At 35.2% G+C, this 13407-nt stretch overlaps 1 protein-coding gene across 11 annotated transcripts in view; it reads right to left on the bottom strand.

Annotated features, from left to right (window-relative positions):
* The window catches only part of RALGPS1 (Ral GEF with PH domain and SH3 binding motif 1), a 91775-nt gene that overhangs the window by 69246 nt on the left and 9122 nt on the right, over positions 1-13407 (bottom strand). For 9 of the 11 annotated variants that reach the window (XM_015879390.1, XM_015879399.1, XM_032448045.1 and 6 more), the window contains 5 exons: positions 7211-7337; positions 5315-5422; positions 2738-2788; positions 818-901; positions 301-390 (listed from right to left, as the gene is read on the bottom strand). In XM_015879390.1, coding sequence (XP_015734876.1) covers positions 301-390; positions 818-901; positions 2738-2788; positions 5315-5422; positions 7211-7267 — 390 coding nt within the window. In that variant the 5' untranslated portion in view covers positions 7268-7337. Of the gene's footprint in view, positions 1-300; positions 391-817; positions 902-2611; positions 2688-2737; positions 2789-5314; positions 5425-7210; positions 7338-13407 lie in introns of those variants that run through there. The other 2 variants (XM_015879396.1, XM_032448046.1) reach the window with 2 other exon arrangements.

The following is a 13407-nucleotide window of genomic DNA, read 5'->3' as shown; positions in this document are numbered from 1 at the left end:
TGGTTCATGAAGAAAACACAGTATGAAAATTAAAAAGTTCTTGTCTGTGTATTACCCAAAAACAGTGGACATGAGGAGGCAGAGAGACAAAGTGACACCAAGATACAGGAACAGAAAACATGAAATAGGAAATAATTACTTGGTTTATTGTTCTTGAAAATGAACATTAATGTATCAGTATAATTCTGGAAATGAAATACTTAAGCAGGCCAAATAGATGAACTAAAGATGTTAATAGTATTAATTATAAGAGGGTCACAAATAAAACTTTAAATCACAGTACAATAAATCTGCACTTACTTTAGCAGTTTTCACAAAATGGCTCAGTATTTCTGCCCTTATTTTTAACGTCTGTGCTGTTAATATTTCTCTCACAACCCAAAAACTGACCTGTAAAGTAAACACATACAATTTATTTAAAACAAAGGACTTTACTGCCTAAGACATTTATAAACTACTATGATGCTCTGTGAAGAAAACATGGTAAGATAAAGAGTTCTCATCTACCCAAAAGCACGACCACTGAACATAAGAAGTAGGTAGATAAGTGAAGTGACTCTAAAGGGATAAGTAGGCTACAGAAAAAGAAGAAAAAGAATTGCTAGTATTCTATCACAACACATTGACAAATATTAGGAACTAAGTCTAGAGACACGAGAGAAATATGGACAGAGTAACTGAGAACTATCATTTAAAAATCTTAATCCACATTTATAAAAATATTCTTAAATTTTAGTTCACAGAAGCAGATCTACTTCTCTTTGTACTTAATGACAACTGGTAAACAGTACTTCATCACATTTACCCAATTATTTACCTGGTTAAACCTCCTAGTGAAGGCAACAATATTTGGAGCAAGGATATGCTTTTCTTTCCTATTCCACCCACAGCTGGCTAGTTCCTAGGAAACAAAAAGCCTTCAGAGTCGGTAACATCTGAAAAATGTTAACAAGTACAGAAAACTGACACAAGAGATCTACCATGTACTGCTAAAACCAATCCAAGGCATCACTCTGATGAAAACTAGTCTAACCAAACACTTCTGTCTTTTTCTGATATACATATTAGATGTGATTTGTGTATTCTGCTACCGGGAAAAAAATAAACACCATTATTAACATTCATACAAAGGGACAGTAAGCAGGCTGTCACAACTGATTTCTCTGAAATTTAATTATACACTTGAATTAGTCCAGGGTTACCCCACAGAAACAAATCAGGGGGCAAAGGAGTAAAAGAAATCGTTAATTTCTAATTACTTCAAACTTCAACTTCAAGTTAAAACATATCAGTAAGCAAAACTACAATTAAATATATATATATATTTTTAAGAGACACAGTAAACCTATGCTTCATGAGATGGTTAACTTAGCTACTGATCCTGATTGTCAACCTCATTATTAGTTAGTAAAACTTCCATGAATGTATCATAGTTTAGCATGCTCACTCTGATTTGTTTTATTAAAATGTGAGATCTAAACTATTTAAAGAACACAGGTTTGCAACCGTAATGTTAATGTTTACAATTGTTACAAAACAAAAAATAAAAATTGAAAAGTCTGTAAGTGATACTTAGACCAAAAGAATCCATAACCTGAACACTGGACAAGTCTTCAGAGGTTTGGGTTGTTTTTTTCAGATTCAGTTTTTTTTCTTGCTTTTTTGCTTTGTTTTTTAAGACATTAGAATTTAGCCAGACTTGACTGAAGTGTGGCAAGTACTTAAAAATAGTACTTCGGTGCTAATAAAGCAAGAGATTGCCAGCACAGCACATGCTTTAATCGCAGTCCAAAAAGCATTTTTAAATGCTCTTTCATCTCAGAGATTAAATTCAAAGTCAATCCAGTTCAAAATAAAAAGAAAAATCAACTGCTGTACAGCAGAATATAATCATTCAAATAAACAGCAAAATAGATAGCAGAAATTCTTCTTAGAAGTATATAGTTATTATAAGATCTAAAAAACAAAACAAGGAATGAGTTCCCCAATAAATTGACTATTAAATTATGCATCAGAAGAAACTTGCAGTGGTAACTAAATGTTGGATTTTGCCAGAAAGCTCTTTTTAATTACAGACTCAAGTTACCACGTATCTATCTAGACAGCCTTAACACAGATCTGACAAGCAGTCTATCTTTACATACTGAAAAATGAGTTCTCCCTCACACCACATCTAAACGAATTCTTCAGTTTTTGGAATCACAAATTTCAGTTTAAATCACGTTACCCAACTTTTCAAATGTGTGCACTATTAACTTTAGAGGCCTTCACACCGAACAGCAGAGTCAACAAACTCTCCACATCCAAAAGTCATTTCATGCACACTGAACAATTTCTCCAGATAGAAATGGCCACACATTACTGCGTGAGCACCAGAAAAAGTGTCTCAAGTTCCAAGATACTTCAGATCTCCACCTTTCAGCATTGAAGCCTTCTACAAGTGAAACATGAACCAACAAATTCAGGAAGGAGAATAATCCATTTAAACTTGATTTATTTTTTTAATAAACACTCACATATAGCAGGGCTTCTAAAATAGCATAGCTGTCTCCTTTGAAGACAGAAGACAAATCAAAGTAAACCAGGCTGGATTATTAGATATTAGACTCACAGTGCTAGCAGAGTGCAGGAAGTTGGGTGTTTCAGAATGAAATAGCTTTACATTTACAGGTAACATTTCCACAGCACTGAAAATCCAAAAATGCAAACAGTTAAAAAAAAACAACCAAAAACCTACCTCAGGCTGTATAGCTTTAAATACTGGCATATCCATTAATGTAATTTGGCTCTGCAATAAAGATGGAATTTTAATTCATCCTACATGAAGAGCTAACAATTACATGTTTTCATCTGCTTGATATGGCCCTTCAAACATGCGGTAGTATTTTCTCCACAGACTAGAAATGATCAGCCCAGAATTAGGCCACCCCGTACAGACCATCATACCACAAGAATGCCACCTGAGTGGAACAAGTCGTTTCACTCTTTTACATTTAATTGCTGCAAGTAGGTGATGGCTTTAGGTACATATAGAAAGAACTAAGATTAGGTTTCTCAGAGTCTAAATCTCATATTCAACAGCACTTACAGACATAACAGAAATGGCGGGAAAAATTATTTGCCCGTCACACAGTAAGCAGACTATCACTGTCTTGAAATGCAATAACACATTATGATATTAACAAGGTATAACTGAAACACACTTAAACGAGGTCACACATTTTTAGTTACCAATGAGTGTCTCATAATAAGACATCATAATGCTGTTACAAAGCCAATGATTTAAGTAGTTGTAGACTGCTCAGCATGCTGCCTTTCAGATACCTCTATTGTTTCCTAATTACACTGTATAAACTAAAATCCTGTAAAATATATTTAAACAGGCTCTTCAATTGTACTGTGAGTATATAAATTTACTGAGCTTTTAACTTCATAATTCTCATGATTTAATACTTAGGAGTGTCTCAAATGAATGCTGCCTTGGATCTTTCTTCAGGAAAGCTTCATTTGCTGCTCTGTTTTTCTAAAACAATGCAATAACTTCCAAACCAATTCTCAGAATGCTCAATCAATTACACCAATTAAGAATGGTATCTTTCCATTTAATTCAGATATTAAAACAGTTTCTACTATTAGTATAAATCCTTACACATGAGCCTAATGAGAAAAGATTTCTTTCCATAAATTGTTACTTATTTTTAACAAAGATGTTGCTACATATTCCTAGTTGACCACCCTCTGACCACTCTTAGCTGTCACTAAACGAGAAGATCAACTAAATCACAAAAAGTTTTCAGCCTGGGACAATAACAGCAACTTCTCCAGCTAAAGAAGTTTTCATGTTAAAAGATCATCCTGAAATTAACACCAACAACTACAAAGAAACAAACAGCATTATTAGTAAGGTTCTTGGTCATGGCTGGTAACCAAAATCATCACAACTTAAATGGAAAGTTATCATGGCTTTTGATCACCACTAGAACTAGAGAAAGAAGAAAGGATTACAGATGTTTGGACATGGGAGCTAAAAGATGTCTTAAATGACATAACACGTGTGTGTTTTTAAAGTGTACCATTAAATAAAGACCTTCACCAACAGGCTTCTGTCTCAAAGCAACAGCAGTAAAGATTTTGAATGTAACAAAAACTGCTGAGTTGTGAATTACATGGAATACTAAATCAATCACATAACTTTATAGATACATTTCTGAATTCACCACTAACACATTCTGCTTGTGTTGAGTACATACAGTGTTCGGAGCTATCTTCAGACTTCACATTCTGCCTCCTCTAATAAGATTAATCAACTCTCATGTTATTTTTCTGATTTTATACAAAATTGTAAAACATTGCCAAAAAGGAGCCAAAATGGCAAAACGTTTTTTTTTTTGTTTGTTTGTTTTAAGCTGAAGTGATGCAGATTTGCCATCCAAGTAGTTTTACATTCCTACCTATGGACAGTTTTCATCTGCGTATTCTGGATTATCGTTTAAAAAAAAAAAAAGATTCATCGCAATTTATTGTTTTACAAAGTGACTGACCTACAGGAACAATGCAGCCATACCATCATAGAATACTAGAATGGCTTGGATTGGAGGGGACCTCAAGGATCATCACAGCCAGGGCCATCAGCCTCCATAACTAATACTAGACCAGGCTGCACGGGGTCCCATCCAACCCAGCCTTGAACACCTCCATGTCCTTTTGTGAAGGTGGCATTACAGGTATGATCCTAAGACAAATGAATGGAACATTGTTTTGATGACGAGAATATTCATGGAAACATTGCTCAAGGTTCAATAACTGTCATCTTTACTCTTTCAGGTTCCCCAGCAAGTAAATATGTAAATTACACAGTAAGAGACAAACCATGGAAACTATATAAGACTCATGACAAAACAGCAGCTCTGCTTTTTGTTTGCTACTGAAAACTTTGCATTAATGACTACAAAGTTTATTTACTGTTTTTAACAAACCGATTTTTCTGAGAAACTGATATTTTACTAGAAAATATGAATATTTGTGGTTTCAATTAAAACAAAGAAACAAGCAAACAAAAAAAAACAGAACTACGCATACTAAGCGTTATGTATTATTACCAAGTGTACTGCTTTCTGAAACGCTGGGGGAAAAAAATCAAATAGAAAAAAAATCAAGTAGAAAAAAAAATATCAAATATAAAAAACAAATATACTGTGTCAATTCAGCACTGAAATATTAAATTCTGAAACACAGTTCATGTAATAGATTCTTTATATTCTGCTAGCCATGAAGGGTAGACATGCATAAATGCAAAATACATATTTCTACTTACAGCAAACTCCTCAGGAGTTACTTTCAATACATCAAATACAACTGCATCATAGCTCTTATTGGCATAATCTGAACTCTGCCCTTCCAGAGAATCTGAGCTGCTACTACCCTACAAAGAAAAAAAGAAAAAAAAAGCATGGTGGTTTAAAAAATATCAAGAAATTACACACACACAAAAAAAAAAGAACTTCAAAAAGATTCATACTTTTAAATTATTAAGCTTAGCTTCACATAGTTTGTGAACATTACCAGAAAACTTCCTTCTGTAAGAACTAAAGCAACATATAATTCTAGCTCTATAGATGTTCCAGCTTTTGAAAGTTATGTTTGAAATACAGATAAAAGAGCTGTCACATAATGGCAAACTTGGGATTTTGAATATTCATATTCAGTGGAAATGTTTCAATTAAATAAGCCAAGCAAAGGGTAGGAATAGTAGACAGATTTGAATCATGCACACAGAGAAGGGAAGAAAATGAAAGTGAAAATTAACCTGTCCTGAAATGTAACTAAAGTTCAGTCTTCACAAAACATGCAGTAAAGCTGAGAAACACCCTGATATGGAATTCTGTACAAGTCCAAAGATTACATGGATTCAAAGAGGGGACAAGATTGATTTCTGGAAGACACCCATTAAGAGTTACTAACCAGAACATTCCCCTCAGGAAGCCCTGAGGGTGCAAACATATGGCATCAGGGGGATGTTCACTGTGTGCTTGCACTGCCCCCGTGCCCCTCCTCATGCATTTGCAGTTGGTCACTTTCAAAGGCAGAATAACCGATTAGAAGAATCTTTGGTCTGACCATGGAGACTACTCATTGTATCCAGAGAAATGGCTTCTTCATACCATATTCAACAGGAATTTCAACTTAAGAGGAAGGCAGAACTAAGATTTACACATCCAGATTGAAATTCTCCCCATCTTGAGAGAAGAGAGTGTTCATATTATATTTAAGAAGGTCTTCTACAGGCCACAGCTGTATTATGTATTTTTGTTTTGTTATATAGTTTATAGAGTTCACTACTGAAATAACCGATTCACATCGTGAAAATTAGGAGAATCACTTCGAAGGGATCAAATGGCATGTTTTCTCTTCATTAACACCATCTGCTCGCTCTCTGCTCTTCCCCCTCTCCTGGAGCAGTGGCCAGTGCTGGCCAGGTCGCGGCAAACCCCTCCCTCTTTTTTTTTACCCTCCACTCCTTCGTCTCTCCTTTTTCTTTTCCCAGGGCCTGCAACCCCACCATGGACTGACTTCAAGGGGTAAACCCGTGACAACTGCCTACCATCTGAACACAGATCATATAGAACGCTTTTTCTGTTGCCTGGTCTCCAAAGGATTAAAATGCACACCATCTTAAAGACTACTAATAGACAAGAAAATTTATTCCCCAAAAAAAGAAAGCCAACTAGATGGAATATATCTGAGTGGCACATTACATTGTTCTTAACTAGTTAGCAAATACTGGTATTTTCAGAAATGTACATTATGCAGTAAATGGTCAAAAATACTATTTAAAACTAATCTAAATCAGTAATTGTCATTATCAACAATAACAAAAGAATAGGATTATAACCACAGAGCTCAAATTACCATGTTGTCAAATATTAATCAAAGAATCAGCGAATTGTGGAATCAAAAGGTTGGAAAGGACCTACAAGACCATCTAATCCAGTTGTCCTCCTATCATCATTACTATCCACTAAGCTACTAAACCGTCCAGACACCTCTTGAACACCACCAGTGATTTTACATCACTCTTAAGAAAGACAACTGACATGACCTACAGTGGAAAAGTGCTTCCTTGCATTTTGAAACAAATCAAAGCTTTCATTTTGATAATGGAGATAAAACAATACAATTAAAACAAACAAAAACCAACAGTGAACTGTACCTCTGGAGTGGCAGAGGTGACCATCACATTGGCCTTGAAGTCATTCCTTTTATACATGCTCGCACCAAGACGCAGAAATTTTCAGCTCTGCCAGCACTGGTAGTACAACATGATGAAAACAAAACTCCTGTAAAGCAAAAGGTAATCATGAAAGATGATTTCCCATTCTTTTCTCTGTGAAAAAAATCTTAGAAACTATATAATTGTAAAGGTTAGATCCTCTTTTGCCTTTCAGGAACCAATTCTAAAGGACTGTATCATGAAAGCTATGCCAAATCCTGATCTCCACTTTCAATTAATAAATGTTTTGGTTTTTTGCTTTAAAAAAAAAAAAAAAGAAGAAGTGTTGGCGTTTAAGTTGAATTAGATTTTATGTAAAGACTACATTCATTCATCTAGAAACTGTAGGATAACAGAATACATTTAGAGACAAGAAATTGAAACAACTGACTGAAGAAATGGTGTTTCCTCACAATTCCCTGCTCATCACTTCTGACTGCACTAATTACACTTAAAAAAGGACATTGAAATCTGACTGTATTCTTAGAAAACAGAAATCACGTTAGTAGCTGCTCAGACCTCCGCTAATATTTACAGACAGGTGTGCATGAAAGTATTTTATATCAGGTCACAAAGAATGGATATTTTCTAGGACAGAAAACCAGCCAACATCACCCTCCACCGCAGGAAGAATTTTCAAATGGTCTTCAAGCAGAGAGATGCAATTCCAAATTGGCCTGGGACTTCACACATATAACATACCACGTTAAGCTTCCTCCAGAAACCAGAGACTGAATGGCCACAAAAACCTCAAGGAAGTGGTATAACAAAGACATTACCTCTGTCTAGTTGGTTGAAATAATTCATTCCAGCTACATAGCCACAGAATCACAAAGAAAACCTGTATCCAAACAAGCACAACTGAAGTAACAACTGATGTGACTACAGGAATTCAGGTAGCAAGGATACTCATAAGAATCCCACACAAATTATCAAAATAAAATCAGTTATCCAGATACAACAACTTGTACATCCACATACAAAAGCATTCATTTTATTGAAAATTTTACAGAAGGGTAAATAAAAGAAATCATGAGCAACTTTATTTTCAAATCTACAGAGAAAAAAAAGACAGAAAAAAACAAAACAAGAAGAAAACAAACCAACAACCATACAGCCTGACCACAGCACTTACTAATTCAGAATAAATTCTATTTCAGCTTAGTTAGTAAAGCTGACATTTTCACTGCACTTAACACCCCACAAGGTCAGCTCTCCACATAATCTCATGGACATGTGAAATTAATCAGTATCTCTGTTGAAAATGATGCCAGAATTGTCTCAAACTAGTCAAGAAGCAATTTCCTTTACCTCACATACAAACAAATTTCTGTTTTGAGCAGTAACAGACTGCAAATTATTTTTGGGTCTGGAATTGCTCCTATTAAAAGCACTTAGAAATACTCCAGAGGAAAGCAGTTTTTTATGATGGAATTTCCTTCAAATGTGGCACTTACACCATGGCCATATAAAATACTCTAATCTCTTCCTTCTCCACCTTCTTTACTAGGCTTTCCAGTGTGCATGGACTCAAAAATGCTCTGACTGGGGAAAAGAAAAGCCTGTATATGATCTTGTAAGCTGCCCAAGGTCAGTTTTACTGCTAATTTTAACAATCACTACAGGAGAGACAAAAATGCTTTAATATCTGTGACCAAAAGCACTAACATTTTTTGCTGGTAGCAAAATGATGAATCAGAGTGCAAATACACATACCAAACAGAGGTTGTTGGTTCTCTGCTGCCAACTAACAAATACATTTAATGTAAGCATTTCTTCTCCTTGTAGTAATCAAGTAAAATTAGAAAGAAAAAAAAAAAAAACTAAAAAAAAACAACCACAAGAATAATACTTACAGCCACTCTGCCACTATTCTACCTGCATTTGTCCAATTTTGTCACCTGTGACACCAAAGCTACACCCTCTGGAGGCACCATCCAGAGCTAATTTTGCATTGTTTTTAGTGATATATATATATTTGACAAGGATCATAAACTCATTATGCAAAAACAGCTGTGAAGGCCACTGAGGTACAGATAGCAGCTCTGGCTAATGAAAGTCCCACGTCACAAATTCTGAATGTTAGCAGAGCATTCAGGAAAAGCAACAAACCATCTCGTCTTCAAAGAACATGAGAATGATAATCCAAACCACCACTGGTGATGATTACTCATTAATGTTCTTGACAGAGGAAAAAATACCAGGATAGACAAATGTCTGATCAGACCTAGTAGGGCCATTCTGAGCTCTAAACTACAAATATATTTGCCAATTTCCAACCTTACTTACATGTACCATGCTTTTAAATGAAAACATACTTCAGTATATTATCAAGATGTAACAGTTTCTTCCTATAGTCAAATTAGCTGCTCACCTGTTCAGTGAAGACAATTAAAAAACACAAGGGCCCCATGTGAACACTGATAAACTTGGCTGAAATCAGTGGAAGTTACCAGATTTGGTTTATTGAAAAAAATAAAATGGTACCAAACATCAGAATGATTAACTCTCATGGAGCAAGGCAAGTGAATGAGTAACAACAAAAGGATCATGTTTTCAAGATTTATCTCCAACAAGATAAAAAAAAAAAAAAATGTTATTCCACTTCCGTCATTCTTTTAGGCAGTTGTCACAACCTGAGGACTGAGTTCCATGATCAGCTTTGGTTTATGATCACTGCACTCATTTCCCTGCTTCTTCATTCCACAACTATTCCTCTAGATGTTCAACATTAGAATGTTTCTTTCCTTCATGAACCATGAACAAAATCATATCCAGATGCTGTGGGCGTAGAGTACAAATGGAAATATGTTAGTACAATTAACGTATCTGAAGTCAAAAGTGGGACTGTATTAAGAAAACAGGATTAAACAAGAATGTGGTTATAATTGCACCCCCGTGCTTGCATTCAGCCACTGATGTGAAACATATCACCACTCACACCAGAACCAGCTGCAGCCTAGAGGCTTGAAAGAGGTAAACAAATTCCATTGTTTTCTTTTTTTAATAAATATAGACTGAAAGGGAAGTAATATCAAGGTTATCTAGAACCACGTTTTGCTGCCTTTCTTATTCTAAGTAGTTATGCAGCTTTTTTTTCTTGAAATTTCCTTTGCTTAGTGTCATTGCCTTAAAAATAAAAACAAAATGAATTCTCAAAATTATTCTGAATCTGAAAAACTTACAGCTGCTTTGTCATTGTAGTGACAGAATGCCAGCTCAAATGCACTTTAAAAGGAAAATTTCCATAAATTTTTCCAAAAAGCAATTACTGAATCCTGCTACAACAGAATACTCGCTAACCTGGAGAACAGCAACACACAAACTTCAGAAGCACTGAGCAACAGCACTGTAAAATCACTTTACTTCTGACTGACGGAAACACCTCTAAAGAGTTTAGTAGTTTCAGACACCAGATCCTATCTTTATTTTCCTGAGTGCCTCCACCCAGTCACATACCCATCTAAACCTCACTTCTCATTCCCTCCCATGTGATTTTTGCAAAGTGGATAGGAAAAGGATCATGTTTTCAATTATAAAGGCAGAAGTGGTCTACTTTTTCCTTTGGAAAAGAGCATCATTTTATACACTGTTCTTTCATGACATACAATGTATAGATAAGCATACTGATGAGCATCTAGACAGTTGAATTGTCTAGTCACAGTGTCTTATATGAACAAGCTCGTGTCCTGAAATAATTCAGCACTGAACAATTTCAGCCATTTTGTACAAGACAAAAACTCTGAAGTATTCAAAATAAATACAAAGATAAATTGCCTACTAATAGCTCAAGAAAAAAAAAGTAATTAGGCTCTACAAGATTTTAAAAGCCTTTACACTTATGTGACTAAAGTCTTCTTAAGTGACAGCTGTCTTGTGTATTTCCTACTCATTCCACCAGGAAGTTCCTAAAATAAGTTTCATGATGCTTTAGGCAACAGTACCACCTATAGATAAAGTAGGTCAAGAACAAGCTAGAAGTTCCACACACATTCTTTTCTAAGGATCTTATATAGTTAATGATGAGCAATGAAGAACTAATGGAAATTAAGCATATAAAATCCTATTCTGATTTGTGACAAAAGTCTGTGAAGCTATATCACTGTTTAGAAGAAAAGCAGTGTTCCTAAGTTCAGTGCAAGAATTTAAACCATTCACTGCTTTACTACCAGCACAAATACAAAGACTGAACAGGATTAACTAAGAAATTATGTCTCATTAGCCTTGTTAGTCTACAACAGATTGAAATACGAATGTAAACAAAAACATATAAATATTTTTAAGGTTCTCTGGATTAACTGTGTGTGAGTCCTGTCATTGAGGAGACTGCAAACCGAAAGGTATATGAATACTTTCCAATAACATGAACTATTACTGAGTAAACAAACTGAAAAGTAGGTTCTTACATCAACTGACAAAAGCTGCCAAAGAATCAAGTCCAAATCATGAAGAGACAGATTTCTCCTACTAAAATTGTTTCACTTCTCCTATTTCCACTTCTCTAGTGCATGTGTACTTAACTAAGTTCTATCATGAAGAACGAAGGACAAATACTCCAAATGCCAGTAGTTGCCATGGTGAGTTGTAAGAAACAACTTCAAAATTCAGGTCTCAAACTACCTGGGTTTTATGGATGTACGCAATTGATTTGAATTATATCTAACAGTAGGTTTAGAAACAATATTCAAAGCTCAGTTTGTTTTTATGATATGCCCTCTAAAACCCAGCTTTTCATTTTCACTGGAAAACTCTCAAGCAGTAATTTCTAGTTAAGCACTGCACTACATTTAAATTTCTCAATGAAACTAGCTGACATCTCGCCTGCCACACTAATCAGCATCAACGTACCGTGAAGCACGGTAGTAACCTACTATAGAAACACTATAGTACAGCAAGGACTCGTAGTTGCAGTGTTTGCCATAAAAGCAGAAGAGCCCCTGCAGTTCCAAGTGCTCTATAAAAAAGAAGATGGCTTTGTGTTGAGATGTTAAAAGACAGCAGGAGTATCTCACATGTCCTGCTCTCACTGGAAATAAGAAGTTGCAATTCTTAAATTAAGAAAATAAATCCAAGCTACTTCTTCTCCCCCCCCCCCACAAAAAATAAAAAATAAAAAATCTAACATCCTTTGCTACTACATAAAATGTCTCATTCTGTGTCAACCATAAAATAGACTTATTCTTGCCAAATATGATTCGTTTTAGAACACTTCAGTATTTCCAGTGTTCCACTAGGCGGCAGCAATTCTTTAGTTATTAAAAGCCCTATTTTTAAAATGCCTTAACTTTTTTGTTTCAGTATGGAATCACAACTCAGAAAATCTACCAAAGACAAATGCATATTCTTAATAAATTAAAATGGAAATGAGTTCTTTCTAGGTTCTGCTCTTATACACAATTACTCAGAAAATCTATTTTTCAGAGTTCTTTAGAAAAATGGAAAAAAAGCGTCATAACTTGGTTGATGTGAAAACAGTAAAAAGACAACTCTTAATTGTTCTACATTCCAATTAATTGAATGCACCCAGGGCTGGACAATACTTTAATCACTCAGATTTTCCAACATCATAGGTGTTAATTCTGCAGTATTGTTTTGACTGTAAGATCAAGCATTTTGGAATAGATTTGTGAATCACAGGAACTAGCAACTACCACCACTGCTTTGCCAGATTTAATCTATGATCCAGTAATCAAGACATCCAGAACAGGACTGGATAAATATTCCCTTGTTAGCATTAAGAGTTATTTACTACAACTATCGTCATGTTCGTTCACTGCTTCTCCAGTAGAAAGTTAATTCAGAAATCCTACTGTCTCTCAAAGACTCTGTAACATCCGTAACTTTAATACTCATTTTTTCACAGAATCACTGAGGCTGAAACTGTTCAAATCCCTGTGCTCGAGAAGGGCAAGGTGCTCAGGAAAGTTCAGACAAATTTTGATTGTCACCATTCTGCAGTATTTGTGGGCAAGCTATTCCAGTGCTTGACCATTCTCGAGGTAAATAAGCATCTTCTCTTGCTTAGATGAAATCTCCCAAGTTTTGTTCTGTTCCCTCTCTTTTCCATTCACTGGGTAGCATTGAAAAGTCTGCTTCTATCCTATTTACATCTTCTTATCAGGTGCCTCTATACATTG

This window comes from Coturnix japonica, chromosome 17, assembly GCF_001577835.2.
Source record: "Coturnix japonica isolate 7356 chromosome 17, Coturnix japonica 2.1, whole genome shotgun sequence".
Lineage (NCBI taxonomy): Eukaryota > Metazoa > Chordata > Aves > Galliformes > Phasianidae > Coturnix > Coturnix japonica.
This window is presented reverse-complemented; position numbering and strand designations above follow the sequence as displayed.